At 40.9% G+C, this 15,403-nt stretch overlaps 1 protein-coding gene across 7 annotated transcripts in view; it reads right to left on the reverse strand.

Moving 5' to 3' along the window:
* Nucleotides 1-1,233: 1,233 nt before the first annotated feature.
* The window catches only part of MDM4 (MDM4 regulator of p53), a 35,954-nt gene continuing 21,784 nt past the window's right edge, over nucleotides 1,234-15,403 (reverse strand). For 4 of the 7 annotated variants that reach the window (XM_004028226.5, XM_055369088.2, XM_063709280.1 and 1 more), the window contains 5 exons: nucleotides 15,270-15,369; nucleotides 10,644-10,804; nucleotides 8,905-9,054; nucleotides 6,699-6,779; nucleotides 1,234-4,464 (listed from right to left, as the gene is read on the reverse strand). In XM_004028226.5, the coding sequence (XP_004028275.1) occupies nucleotides 3,895-4,464; nucleotides 6,699-6,779; nucleotides 8,905-9,054; nucleotides 10,644-10,804; nucleotides 15,270-15,369 (1,062 nt within the window). In that variant the 3' untranslated portion in view covers nucleotides 1,234-3,894. Of the gene's footprint in view, nucleotides 4,465-6,698; nucleotides 6,780-8,904; nucleotides 9,055-10,643; nucleotides 10,805-15,269; nucleotides 15,370-15,403 lie in introns of those variants that run through there. The other 3 variants (XM_063709278.1, XM_063709282.1, XM_063709283.1) reach the window with 3 other exon arrangements.

Raw genomic sequence — 15,403 nt, forward strand, 5'->3', positions numbered from 1 at the left:
ACGTTGCAGCAGAAACAACAAGCTCCAATGACACAGATCCTTCCTCACAATCAAGATTTCAACTCGAACAAGGCTTACCTATAACTAGGTGACCATATAATTTAACATCCAAATGAAGATGTTTGAAAGTGAAAGGGGACAGGCAGAAAGAAACCAGGTGGGATGCAGAAAAATGGGAGCAATTTGGCAGTCTCCAGAAAACCAGAGCACATGGTCCCAATAACTACAGCTAAAAGGTGAATGTCAGTATTTGGAAGTTTCCTTATAGCAGTAAACTCTGAACACTTCACATATAAACTATGCCTTGCTTTAGTTTAGTGGCAGTGAGTAAAAAAAATCTGTACCGCAGTGGCAAGGAAAAAAGAAAATCAAAAACAGACCAAGAAAATAGTTTAAGCTGGGCGCTGTGGCTCATGCCTGTAATCTCAGCACTTTGCGAGGCCGAGGTGGGTGGATGACCTGAGGTCAGGAGTTCGAGACCAGCCTGACCAACATGGTGAAACCATCTCTACTAAAAATACAAAACTAGCCAGACATGGTGGTGCACACCTGTAATCCCAGCTACTTGGGAGGCTGAGGCAGGAGAATCATTTGAACCTGGGAGGCAGAGGTTGCAGTGAGCCAAGATCACTCCACTGCACTCCAGCCTGGGCGACAAGAGCAAAACTCCATCTCAAATAAAAAAAAAAGAAAGAAAAGAAAAGAAAAGAAATAGTTTAAAGTTTCCTACAAGTAAAGATGAAATTCGGCTCAAGCACATATCTTAGGATCGTCTAAGTACTTAGTGCTAACAGAAGCAGTGAAAAACCCCGGTGGGCAAGCAGGAAGAGGAGTGAAGCTGAGCAGCGTAAGACGATTCTTTCATGAGCAACGATGTGTCAAATTTAGCATCAAATATCTATAAACATAAGTAAAATGTTTACTTCTTAAGTTTTATTAAAAATTACAACTTGGCTGGGTGCGGTAGCTCACGCCTGTAATCCCAGGACTTTGGGAGGCCAAGGTGTGTGGATCATGAGGTCAGGAGTTCGAGACCAGCCTGGCCAACATAGTGAAACCCCCATCTCTACTAAAAATACAAAAATTAGCCGGGCATGGTGGTATGTGCCTGTAGTCCCAGCTACTTGGGAGGCTGGGGCAGGAGAATCACCTGAACCCGGGAGGCAGAGGTTGCGGTGAGCAGAGATCATGCCATTGCACTCCAGCCTGGGCAACGGAGTGAGACTCTGCCTCAAAAAAAAAAAAAAAACCAACAACAACATTATGAGATTTTTCTTTTTGCGATTTTTTTTTCTTTTTTCTGAGACAGTTTCACTATTGTTGCCCAGGCTGGGGTGCAATGGCGCAATCTCAGCTCACCGCAATCTCCCCCTCTCAGGTTCAAGCGATTCTCCTGCCTCAGCCTCCCGAGTAGCTGGGACTACAGGCAAGCACCACCATGCCCAGCTAATTTTTTGTATTTTTAGTAAAGATCGGGTTTCTCCATGTTGGTCAGGCTGGTCTCAAACTCCCGACCTCAGGTGATCTGCCCGCCTCGGCCTCCCAAAGTGTTGGGATTACAGGCGTGAGCCACTACGCCCGGTCCACGATTTTTTTTTTTTAGCTCATCAGCTATTGTTAGTGTTAGTGTATTTTGTTGGTCCAAGACAATTCTTCTTCCATTGTGGACCAGGGAAGCCAAAAGATTGGCCACCCCTGTCTAGGGCAAGGATTCCAAAAGTATGTTCTGTATAAAACTTGCATAGAGATTCCAGGAACACTTGTTCAAATGCAAATTCCTGGTCCAGATCTCAAAGATCAGTCTCTGCACGTTTGGGCATTTTTAACAAGCAACCCTCATGATTTTTATGATCCTTAAGTTTGACAATTCTAGGGCCTTGGTCTTCAAAATGACACATGCATACTCTTGAGAACACACCAACATTTTCCCATGGGGGTAAGGATACATGCATAGCTCTATGGAAACCAACTTAAAGATGTCCAATTTCCATATGTGTTGTCCTAAAATATGTGCTCTGATGAGGCCTCTTCAGATCTACCATTTCTCTTTACCTCCCTTTTCACAACAGCCATACTCCCTATCCTCAACAAAAAAAAAAAAAAGAGGCTGCCTCTCAACCATCCAGTATATCAAGGCGTATTGCCTTGGTGTAAGCAGCTCCAGAGGCACTGAACAAAAGGATCAAAAAAAAAACTAAATGACTCCTAAGACGCAAAGAGGGTAGGGGGCAGTAGCTCAGGACTGCAATCCTAGCACTTTGAGAGGCTGAGGCAGGAGGGTTGCTTGAGGCTAGAAGTTTGGGACCAGCCTGGGCAACATGGCAAAATGCTGTCTGTACAAAAAATACAAAATTCAGCTGGGCATGGTGGTGGCACGCGCCTATAGACCCAGCTACTTGGGAGGCTTAGGTGGGAGGATTGCTTAGATCTGGGAGGTCGAGGCTGCAGTGAACTGTGATTGTGCCAGTGCACTCCAGCCTGGGCGACAGAGCAAGACCCTGTCTCAAAAAAAAAAACAAAAACAAAAACAAACAAACAAAAAAAACTGATGCTTCTGAAGGCTGTGCCAGAGAAGTATGTTTGTGTGTTTATCTGAATTAAAACCAAGACATGTTCTGACGGAATTCTGATTTGGCTAATTAAATTAAGAACAGGCTTTGCCAGTTTATATGACAGGACTTTTTCTATAAATTTAATCAGCTAAATCTATAGTCCCAGGGCTTTCATAAAAATATCTTTGAGCCAAGCATAGTGGCTCACGGCAGTAAGCCCAACACTTTGGGAGGCTGAGGCGGGGAAATCACTTAAACCCAGGAGTTCGAGACCAGCCTGGGCAACATAATGAGACACCGTCTACAAATTATTTTAATTAGCTGGGAGTGATAGTGAATGCCTGTGAGGGAAGCTGAGGCTGGAGGATCACTTGAGCCCAGGAGGTGGGCCGTGTTTGCACCACTGCACTCCAGCTTGGATGACAAAGTGAGACCCTGTCTCTCAAAAAAAAAAAAAAAATCTTTAAAGCACATATATAATATGCAATATGTTGGATAGTATATCCTTTGTAAGTACTTAAATTTTAAAAATTTAGATTTCAGATTAAAGTCTTGCAAAAGGGCCAGACTAGGTGCCTCATGACTATAATCCCAGCAATTTGGAAGGCTGAGGCAGGAGGATTGTTTGAGCTCAGGAGTTCGAGACCAGCCTGGGCAACATAGTGAGACTTCATCTCCACAAAAAATTAGCCAATGTGGTTATGCTAGTCTATAGTCTCAGCTACTCAGGAGGCTGAAGTGGGAAGACCACTTATGCCCAGGAGACCAAGGCGGCAGTGAGCCATGATCATACCACTGCACTGCACTTCAGCCTGGGAGACAGAACAAGACAGACCCTGTCGCCCCACACCTCCCCTATACCCCCGGAAAAAAAAAGTGCAAAAAAAAAAAAACTAAGGTGAGAGCCATGAAATAGCTGAAGGACTGTCTGAAGAGGGGCAGAAGGGAGTGTTTTGGGGTGACAGAAACATTCTATTGCTTTTTTTGGGTGGTTACTCAGATTTCTACAACTCGTTAGAAGGAAACACTTTATCATGTTAATTATACCTCAATACTGTAAATGTGCATGGAAGAAATCTCTTGTTTTCAAGAGTTTTTCTTTTGGGTTCACCTAACTATGTACCTGACTGCTGCATAAAGTAATCCATGGCACTTCATAATTTGACTAATCAGATTACTTCTGTTCTTCATTGTTAGCTCCAGTATTTTTCTTACAGCTACCTTGGATTTTGATGCCTAAGAACATTCTCTGACAGGTTGGAAATAAAATTAAATAAAGGACTGATTTTCAAATAATGTGGTAAGTGAACTGAATAAATGCATTTTTATGTTCGTACTACCATTATGCTATAAAAACCTTAATAACCAGCTGAATCTCTTTCTTGCAAATAGGGCATGAAGCCCCAGCCTTCTTTAGTCTTCTGGCACAGTGAAAACAAGTGACAAGATGGCCTGTCCTTCCATGAATAATGTTCCCGTCTCGTGGTCTTTTCTCACATAAGCTACATGGCTTCAAGAGATTCTGGCAATCCTCCATGTTTTCTGTATCTGTTCTCTGTTCAGAAAGGTTATCTAACTGTTCTCCCATGCTTGAGATGGTCTCTTGGCTTTCAGAACTGTGAGCCAAATCCAAGAATTCCACTGAGTTGCAGGCATCAAAAAGTTTGGAGTTTTCTTTCTTTATATACACATCTTTAGGTCTAACGACAGGAGCCGAAATGGTTCTTCGACAATCAGGGACATCATTTCCTTCATTTTCCTTTTCAGGTATGGCAGTGATATCAGACGTGGAGAGAGAATGGGTTAACTTTGAACAATCTGAATACCAATCCTTCCTCAAGGCCCAACAACGAAAACAGTACCTCTTGCTTGGAGAGTTAAATTTCTTGCATTCAGTACACTGCCACTCATCCTACAAAGACAAGTGAGGCCAATTAATACTCAGGGGGTTAATATGATGCTGAGAAAAAGGAAAGGAGGTCAAATTCATTCACATCCTCTCACTAAGCTATTCCACACCAGTGATCTAGCCTAGGATTTGAGCAAATTCTACAGCCACATGAACGAAAGTCTTTGGAAGGTTTACACTGATAGTGCCACAACTGCTATTTTCAAGCCAAAATCTGATATAGTTATCTTTAAGAAAGTGGCTTTAAGAAAGGTGGCTTTCTACCTCATCTCGGTGAAATTTACGTTGTTTGCTGTACCTTATGGGCTTCTTTGGGGTTATTTTTCTTTGCACAACTTACTTCTTTATCGGGCAAGAGGCTGAAGAATGAAGAGAATACTCTGTCATTTTTTTCTACACTAATAGCAAATGTTATAAAGTTTGGCAAAAAAGAAAGCTAAAACAAATGAGATTTGAAAACTACTAAATTTACTCATGCACTCTCATTGCACCCAGAATTATAGGTATAACTGTATGCCTAAATCATGCCCTCTGAAAAATAAATGTTATTGTCCTTGAATGCCAAGTAACTTTTCCCTACTTCTCCATATTCAAATTAGGAGACACTAGATCTCAACGAATTTTAAATGCTTTGCTTAATTCAAAAATAGCTACAGGGAACAAGAAAGAATATTTAATGCAGTTAACTGGCTTTGACAGGATTTGATTTGACATAAGCTGAACTTGATTACTTTTAGGTCAAAGGCCAAGCACTTCAAGTCTAGAAGTCATAACTCAATTGTCCAGACTGAGGCAAGGGCACAACCATGTGTTAAACTGGGATTCCAGATGGCCTCAAAACACTCTTGCCAGTCTAAGATCTTCCAATCTCATTTAAAATGCTATACAAATAATCAAAGGAACTTCATAAAGATTTGGAATTCATGAGTGATGGTGTGCCACAGTTTAACTGGCATCACTTTTTCTTAGTAGGACATAAAATAATAGGGCTTATTAAATTCAATGGCATCTTTGATATGATGAAATACAGTCCATTTGCTTAATAGGTTTTCTGCACCCAAGTAGCCACAGAAGTCTGATTAAGATGGAAACATGGCCGGGAGTGGTGGCTCACGCCTGTAATCCCAGCACTGTGGGAGGCTGAGGCGGGCGGATCACCTGAGATCAGAAGTTCAAGACCAGCCTGACCAACATGGAGATCCTCGTCTCTACTAAAAACACAAAATTAGCTGGGCATGGTGGCACATGTCTGTAATCTCAGCTACTTGGGAGGCTGAGGCAGGAGAATCGCTCGAACCTGGGAGGCGGAAGTTGCAGTGAGCCGAGATTATGCCATTGCATTCCAACCTTGGCAACAAGAGTGAAACTCCATCTCAAAAAAAAAGATGGAAACATTTATCTCTGTTATTTGTATTATGGTCAAGAACACTTACTGGACCAATATATTTTACTTTATTACTAAGCTACACACAGATCATTGGCAATGAACTACCATAATGCTCAACAGTGGTGTGGTGGGAATGGGGGAAGGATCAACACCAGAAACAACCTAAAAATGTTTCTCTTTCCAAGCAGCAAAATGTAAAATCCCCTTCTTATCCTTTCTCCACCAACCTTTTTCCCATAGTGTGTTACCTGTGGCAAGACTAAAAGAAACATGGGGAAATAGCAAGAAAAAAGCAAGGCATACATTTGGGTCTAGACTTGAGTTGTCAACTAGTGACAAATCCATCCCTATTAACCTAAGAGTGGAATATCAAGTCTTCTTTAATAGTCCTCCATTAATACTAATCTGTGTGGAAATTAAGCTGTTTTCCATTTGCTTCTTTTTAAGAAAACAATGACAATATTATTTTTATATTCAACAAATAATTTTAGATAGCCTATGGGTCTGTCTTTGGGATTGCAGAGAGGTGTTGAGTCAGGGAAAGCAGTGCAAAACTATTTTGAATAACTTTGTGTCTCCAAAGAGATTTGATGGCAGGGAGAAAGGCACACAGAGGCATTTATCTCATCCTTTTCAAGGTAGGGAGAGGATAAGATCAAATTATCCCCTTCCCTTCTTAAGTTCCAATAAAAATCTCTTAAAAAATGTAAAGAAACCAACATCACTTAGCAACTAGGCAAGGGAAACAGAAATGAGGGGTAAACAGCACTCTTCAACACAAATGAACTGCTGGGATTACATCATCTGAAGATGGGGCTGGTGCAAAATAGCTTTTGCTAAAGATTCATACCTCAGAGGTAACTTCTACATCGGTATCATCACTTAAGGACTTAGAGTCCTCCAGGTCATCATTTTTTCCCACTTCAATCACCTGTGAAGGCAAAAACATCTCATTAGTAATGTTTACTTGTTTCAGATGAGGCTAATTAACTAAAAGCAAAAAAGACAACTGCTTCAATTTAAAACTCACATTCTTCTCCCATCTCTAGCACTTAAGGAGACAGCTTAAATGCAAGACCAAACACATGATTCTGTACATCTAGTTGGCATTTCAGTAGTAGCACAAATGACAGAAAAGCACCCAGAAGAGTTACCAAATAAATTCTGCATTCAGAAGAGAGAAGATGCCCATATTTATGACTTTAAAGAAAATAGCTGGGCATGGTGCCTATTTTACAGCCAGGTGCCTATAATTTCAGCACTTTGGGAGGCCAAGGCAGGAGGACAGCTTGAGCCCAGGAGTTTGAAACTAGCCTAGGCAACAGAGCAAGACCCTGTCTCTGCAAAAAATAAAAAAAAATTAGCCAGGTGTGGTGGTGCACGCCTGCAGTCCCAGTTACTTGGGGGCTGAGACAAGAGAATCGCTTGAGCCCAAGAGTTCCGGCTTGCAGTAAGCTATGATCTCACCACTGCACTCCAGCCTGGGTGACAGAATAAGAGCTTGTCTCTAAAACAATTTAAAAATAAATAAATAAATAAATAATTTCAGAGTAGAAAAGCTCCAAATTGTTAAACGTGAAATTTTTTATCTAAGCAGACAGGAAGAATGAAACAAAGTATCTTAAAAATTTACTTTTCACTTTCAAAAGTAAAACTAGTTATGCGATACTCTGGCTGTCCTATAAAAACATGCCCATAGAAACAGAAACAAACAAAAAAAGTCCATTTCAAAAGTAAGGAGTGTTCTAAATTTTAAAATTTAGAATTTAAAAATTTAAAGCCCTAGTTTTGTGGTCCAATAAAAAGAATAAAACCAATTATGAAACAATTATGAACCTCTGTACAGCAACCTTCTCACAAATGGCCAAGTATTTTAAGTCTCATCTCTCTCTATAGAAGTTTCCTAGGCCAGGTATGGCTGCACATGCCTGTGACCCCAGCTACTTGGGAGGCTGAAGTGGAAGGACCACTTGAGCTAAGAAGTTTAAGACCAGGTTGGGCAAAACAGTGAGATCCCATCTCAAAAATAAATAAATAGAAGTTTCCAAATGTCACTTTTGTCTTAATTCAAGCCACCTGCATTCCTTCTAATGCTACCCATATAACTAGTCTCAGAGAACCCAGGTACCATTTGACTACAACGAATATACTAGGGTATCCTTCAGGAACTCAAAATTCTTACGAAAATCCCTTAAATAACTAAAAAGGGTGACCCAATTTTTTCTTTGCTGTATTTATCCGATGGATGTTTACCAACACTCTTCTACATGCTGGCATGCTGGCCACTGGATCTCCTCCCCAATTTCTTCTGAGTCTTGAGCAAGTTGCCTGTATGACTCTTCATCTGTACATGAGTACATACCATACACATGAGTACTTCATGAGTACATACCATATGTATGTACTCAGAGTTCAATCTCCCCTCTTTTCTACTATTTTAACACTAAAATAGCTACAAAGAAATAATCTTATCTTTCCATTTAGGTATAACATGGTTATGGAAGCTATCAAGATTTCCAAGAAATAAGTTTTCTCCTGCAGACTGCTGTTCATTTAGAACAGGGGTGTCCAACCTTTTGGCTTCCCTGGGTCACACTGGAAGAATTGTCTTGGGCCACACATAAAATACACTAACACTAATGATAACTGATGAGCTAAAAGGAGAAAAAAAATCGCAAGAAAACTCATAATGTTTTTAAAAAGTTTATGAATTTGTGTTGATTCAAAGTTGTTCTGGGCTGCATGTGGTCCACAGGCTGTGGGTTGGACAAGCTTGATTAGCACCTTACCTTGTTAGCAAAGGGAGAGAAAAGGTAGCTCGTTGCTATAAGCAGGGGAAAAAAGAGTAGCTTACTGCTTTTGACTAAGTAGGGGCTTTTAAGGCAGCCCTGGTTAACATTACTTCATGTGAATCTTAAAATTGGATTGAAAAATTAATTAAAGTTAAAAAGGGGATTATGTGAGCAATCTGTTGTAAAAACAGATACAAAGAAATCTGAACAGATGATACTATGAGCACACAAACAGAATCAACATGGAATTTTTCCACAACATACCTTTTTGTCACTTACTTTCCCTACTTCTTCACTTGTTTGTTCAGTATCAGCAGCTTCAACTTTTATTCCAACACCTAACTGCTCTGATACTGACTCATTCAAAAACCACAAGTCATCTGTAGTATCTGAAACAATGGCAGTACCCACATCCTAACAGAAAAAAAACAAACATGAGTTTCTGTATTCAGAGGTTTATCAGAGATGTTGAAACAACACAAATGAACCCAAAACTCAATGTCGTCACACTACATCGCCAAAGAACATCTTGCCTTTATTCAGTGGACATGTATTCATTCAACATATATCTACTTGACACCTACTGTGGATAAACTAATGGATGGATATAATGGAGTCAGGCATGGACTTTTCTCTTTTAACACTAAATCAGGTATAACACCTAAGAAACAGTACTGAAGAGTTTAAAAGGTAAGGACTTGTAGTTGCTCAAGTAAATAGAATCTATTCCCTAAATTCCCTTCTACAGGTGACACTCTAAGAAGCTAGAAAACATTCCATTAGTTCTGACATATTCTTTCCCTTAAAATGGTCAAGGATGCTTATTAAGGAAATATGAGAAATACTGATGGTCACCCAAACCTTTTGTCCTGACACTTTCTGAACTCCATATAGAACTAACCTTCTGCATTCATCTATGAATATTTCATGACATGCTTTTCTACAACATTCATGAGAGACAATTTATTATTTTGCACACTGTTAAATACTCATTCATTTATTAAACAAATACTCACTGAATACCTATTATGTGCCACATACTGTCCCAGGTACCAGGTAATGGAAAAAGTAGTGAATAATACAAAAGCCCCGGCCTTACATTTCAGTGGTAAACGACAACTCATACATAAAATATAGCAATATTTTTACAAAGTGAGAAGTACTATGGAGAATAAAATAGGATAAAAGAGAAGAGTGGCTAGAGAGGAGGCTATTTTAACTAGGGATGGGTTTTGCAGGGCCACCACCTATAACTACACAGCTCCAAAACAAAAAGCGAATGGATCCTACTGGAACTGTGTAACATAATAGCCTTTGCGGCCAGGGATGACCTCTTTGAAGAAATTACATTTGAGGTGAGTCCTAAATCATGAGAAGGCAAAGAAAGAATGTGGGGCAACAGTGTTCCAGAAAGAGTAAAGAACAAACTTAAGGTGCCTGAGGAAGGCAGCAATTTTGGGCTACAGTGTCAGAAAGGAGCCTAGTATATCCAAAATGCATGTAGTGAACAAAGAAGAATGACAGGAAGTGAGGAAGGAGGGGGCTGAATCAGTTATTACTATAGTAAAACAGGCGCACGCCACCACGCCTGGCTAATTTTTAATTTTTTGTAAAAATGGCGTCTATGTTGCCTAGGCTGGTCTCAAACTCCTGGGCTCAAGCAATCCTCCTGTCTCGGCCTCCCAGTGTTATAGGCTGAGACTCCCAGAGATTACAGGCATGAGCCACTACGCACAGCCAAAGGCTCCATTTTGAAATTGTTCAATGTCAAATCCTCTAAGTAGAGTTGTTAGTTAAATAGGCATCTGGAAACTGAAGTTGGGCATTTAGGGAAGAGGTAAGGACTAGAGATACAGATTTGGGTATCACATGCATACAGATGGTATTTAACGCCACAGGAGTAAATAAGAATTCTTAGAGAATATAATGTGTGGTCAAGAGTAACCAAGAATGTTACCCTTTCAAAAGAAAAAAAACCACTCCCCTTCAAATGTGAAATTTACCTGATTTGTCTGTAAATCAGTTGAGCCATTACTTCTAGGTGTATAGTTGCTTCTCAAGTTTCCTAAAAACCACCAAGGCAGGCCAGCTACATCCCACTCCTCAAATCCAAGGTCCAGCCTAGATGTTTCATCTTGGGCTAAATTTTCAATTAAGTCCTCATCTATAGAAGTCAAATGAAAAGAATGATAACTATGCACAATACGTAATAACCAAGACTATCTTTAGAATACTTAAAACTTCTTTATAAAATAGGTAAAAAGAAATTCCTGTTCTAAGAAAGAAAGAACAAGAAATCAAGTATCTGTCTTAGTGGCAGAGCTCAAATCTCCTCCCTTGTTTAGACTTCATTAGCAAGTAATGACACTACAAATAGATCATCGTTTATCAAGTTTAAACTCTAAAAGCATTGTCTTCTATGAGAAGACAGGAAAAAAAAAAAGACTCTAAAAGCATCTGAACAATGACCTTGTTCTAAAAGAATTTCTAAATGGGCATTTACTGGCATTTTAAACACTCCTACCATGTATAAACTATAGAATTACTTGCTCTAGTACATAGTGCCTGATAATAGTTTGATTAACAGCATTGCAAATGATGGTAACATAGTGGTCTAACCCTTAAGATCAAAGCAAGGCAATACAAACCATAACAGGTGATCACAAGGTTGTCCAGGCAATCTCACTGGTACCACATATTCTGGGTCATTTCTCAATAATTCGTATGTTTTAGTAGGTAACAACCACTATAAAACACTAAACTCTAGGTTGTCCAAATACATACATATGCCCTCGCTGGATCAATGGGCTCTTAGAGTTAAGTATCTAGACATACCACAAATACTAAGACCCCACATTATTTCAAGTAAAAGATCTCACATTGTACATCTGAATGACACTGAGGGCAGCTAATAACATAAGTCTGTTGTTATCACATGATACTCAAATACTCCAGTCTTTTGTTGGGCTCTACTGCTCTTTTCTTACTTTCTCATTCTCTTCTACCTCCTCCCAATACATTAGGCCTGCCCATAGCAACCATGGGCGTTAACATGTGCTGAAGTACATATGGTGAAAGAATTTCTGCAATACATGGGTCCTTGCCAGAACATAAGGTTACCCTATTTACTTATAAATTATGTCAATATTGCTGACTAAAAGGCTTATCTGTGGCCAGGGAAACTTCAATTATGTTTCCACTTATTCATTATTGAAACTATCAGAAGCCAAATTCTTGAAATGGTGCCATATTAAAGTTATTCTTCCCTACTCGAGCTCTACAACTTATGAAGGAAATGAAAATAGGTCATTCTTTCCACAAATAAAAATTCTGTCCCTTCTACCTATAGGTCTTCCTGAAAATACTATTATTTATTCCCAAATTTTCATCACAAACTACATATCCCCCCTTGAGTTGGCTATTCTTAAATACCTGCCCTTGCCCCCAACTTTTTTTTTGAGACAGGGCACCACTTTGTTGCCCAGGCTGGAGTGCAGTGACATGATATTGATTCACTGCAACCTCCGCTCACTGCAATCTCCACCTCTTGGGCTCAAGTGATCCTTCCATCTCAGCCTCCTGAGTAGCTGGGACCACTGGTGCGCACCATCATGCCCAGCTAATTTTTCACTGGGCTGATTTTTTGTAGAGACGAGGTCTCGCTATGTTACCCAAGCTGGTCTCGAACTCTTGAGCTCAAGTAATCCCCCTGCCTCAGCCTCCCAAAGTGCTGGGATTACAGGCACGAGCTACCATGCCCAGCCTTGATTTTCTAACAGTGCCCAGCCATGTTCTTATATATCTTAAAATTGCCTTTTGAGTACAAAATAAGCAAGGATTTGCATTAAGGAATAAAATTACACATTTAATATCATATAGACTGGAATAGTTACAAAGTAACTAGGTAGACCAAAATTCAGTTTATGCTCAAATGCAATGTAAAGAAAACAATCCAGCATGATAAACTTACTCAAATTTAAGCTTTTAAAATAACTTCAGCAGCCAAAGTTTCTCAGACATAACTAGAGGCTTAACCTGCCATTGGTCCACATGCCTAGACTAGAAGCCATCATGCCATAAAATGACTTTGGGGAATTTATGATTTTACACATCTTCGCCAACACAAAAACAGAAACAAAAAACTAATTTTAGAAAGTGTTTTTTTTGTTTGTTTTTTGAGACAAAGTCTTGCTCTTGTCCCCCAGGCTGGAAGGCAATGGCGCGATCTTGGCTCACTGCAACCTCTGCCTCCTGGGTTCAAGCAATTATCTTGCCTCAGCCTCCTGAGTAGCTGGGATTACAGGCGCCTGCCACCACGTCCGGCTAATTTTTGTATTTTTAATATAGACAGTGTTTCACCATGTTGGCCAGGCTGGTCTCAAACTCCTGACCTCAGGTGATCCGCCTGCCTCAGCCTCCCAAAGTGCTAGGATTACAAGCATGAGCCACCATGCCCAGCCTAGAAAGTGTTTTTTAAAGTAGAGTTTTGGGGAAAATATGGATGAACTCATTAGCCTGACCACAACATATCTAATGGAATGGCAAAGATCTGGTGACTACCATCCAAGGGCAAAAACAATTTTTCTGGATTTGGAATATTTGCATATACATAATGAGATATCCTGGGGATGGGACCCAAGTTTCCCTTTTGTTTTTTTTTTTGAGACGGAGTCTCGCTCTGTCGCCCAGGCTGGAGTGCAGTGGCGCGATCTCGGCTCACTGCTAGCTCCACCTCCTGGGTTCACGCAATTCTCCCGCCTCAGCCTCCCGGGTAGCTGGGACTACGGGCGCCCGCCACCACACCCGGCTAATTTTTTGTATTTTTTTTAAGTAGAGACGGGGTTTCACCGTGTTGGCCAGGATGGTCTCAATCTCCTGACCTCGTGATCCGCCCGCCTCAGCCTCCCAAAGTGCTGGGATTACAGGCGTGAGCCACCACGCCTGGCCAATGGGACCCAAGTTTTCACGTACACCTTGTACACATAGCCTGAAGACAGTTTTTTATAATATTTTAAATAATTCCGTGCATGAAACTAAGTTTTCACTGCAACCTGTCATATGAGGTCAGGTGTTAAATTTTCTACTTGTGGTGTCATGTGAAAAAGTTTTCAGAGGCTGGGTGTGGTGGCTCATGCCTATAATCCCAGCACTTTGGGAGGCCAAGGCGGGTGGATCACGAGGTCATGACATCAACCCATCCTGGTCAACATGGTAAAACCCCGTCTCTACTAAGAATACAAAAATTAGCTGGGCGTACTGGTGCACGCCTGTAATCCCAGCTACTTAGGAGGCTGAGGCAGGAGAATCGCTTGAACACGGGAGGCGGAGGTTGCAGTGAGCTGAGACTGTGCCACTGCACTCCAGCCTGGTGACAGAGCAAGACCCTGTCTCAAAAACAAAAAACAAAACAAAACAAAAAACAAGTTTTCAGATTTTGGATGCTCAACTTATTCTAAGATCCTTTGAAAGGGTCTTGCACCATCCTAGTACTCATGAGTTGCTAAAAGAGCATAACCATCTTTCAAATTGAGAATGCTCAACATTTCAAATTTAGAGTGCTCAACTTATACCAGGCTTCTTATATCTCATTCTTGGGTTTGTGATTAAGTATATTATGTCATCTTTGCAAACTTCAAAATGTGTAAAAATTGGGCCAGGTGCAGTGGCTCATGCCTGTAATCCCAGCACTTCAGGAGGCTGAGGCGGGTAGACCATTTGAGGCCAGGAGTTCGAGACCAGCCTGGCCAACATGGCAAAACCCCAAAATCAGCCAGGCGTAGTAGCATGCACCTGTAATCCCAGCACTTTGGGAGGCCAAGGCAGGCAGATCACCTGAGGTCGGGAGTTGGAGACCAGCCTGACCAACGTAGGGAAACCCCATCTCTACTAAAAATACAAAATCAGCCGGGCGTGGTGGCACACGCCTATAATCCCAGCTACTCCAGAGGCTGAGGCAGGAGAATGGCTTGAACCTGGGAGGCGGAGGCTGTGGTGAGCTGAGATCACGCCATTGCACTCAGCCCAGGTAACAAGAATGAGACTCCGTCTCAAAAAAAAAAAAAAAAAAAAAAGCCAGGCGTGGTAGCACACACCTGTAATCTCAGCTACTCAGGAGGCTGAGGCACAAGAATCACTTGAACCAAGGAGGTGGAGGTCGCAGTGAGCTGAGATCGCACTGCTGCACTCCAACCTGGGTGACCCAGGGAGACTCTGACTCAAAAAAAAAAAAAAGTATGAAAATTGGCCTTTGCCTCAAGTAGATAAATCAAAATAAAAATTCTAACCAAATCATATACATACAAGAATACTAAGATTGAAAAGTCTAAGGCAGCTGAATTCATGTATGTAGAAAATTCACCTGGTGGCAAATCAATAAATGTGTAGCTATTTTCTAGTAGCATGCTAGCTCATGGAAGGGTCTTGCACCATCCTAGTACTCACGGGTTGCTAAAATAGCACTACCTCTTCAAAGCTAACAATGGTAGTAACTAGGTTGATAAAAAGGTTTTCAGAAAAGGATGAGAAATTGTGACATATCTCTCTCCTGCTTCACATACGGAGAGATTAAAAATAAAAAGGTTGGAAGAGGAAGAGAACAAAAGTCTATATAGCCTTAATCCAAAACATACCTTCTCTAGAATGTATGCATTTATGCTCTGAGGTAGGCAGTGTGGGGATATCGTCTTCTGTAGTTCTTTTTCTGGAAGTGGAACTTTCCTCTGCACTTTGCTGAAAGAAGGGAAAGGTGTCCATCAGTGCAGTA

This window comes from Gorilla gorilla, chromosome 1 (genome assembly GCF_029281585.2).
Source record: "Gorilla gorilla gorilla isolate KB3781 chromosome 1, NHGRI_mGorGor1-v2.1_pri, whole genome shotgun sequence".
In the NCBI taxonomy this organism is placed as follows: domain Eukaryota; kingdom Metazoa; phylum Chordata; class Mammalia; order Primates; family Hominidae; genus Gorilla; species Gorilla gorilla.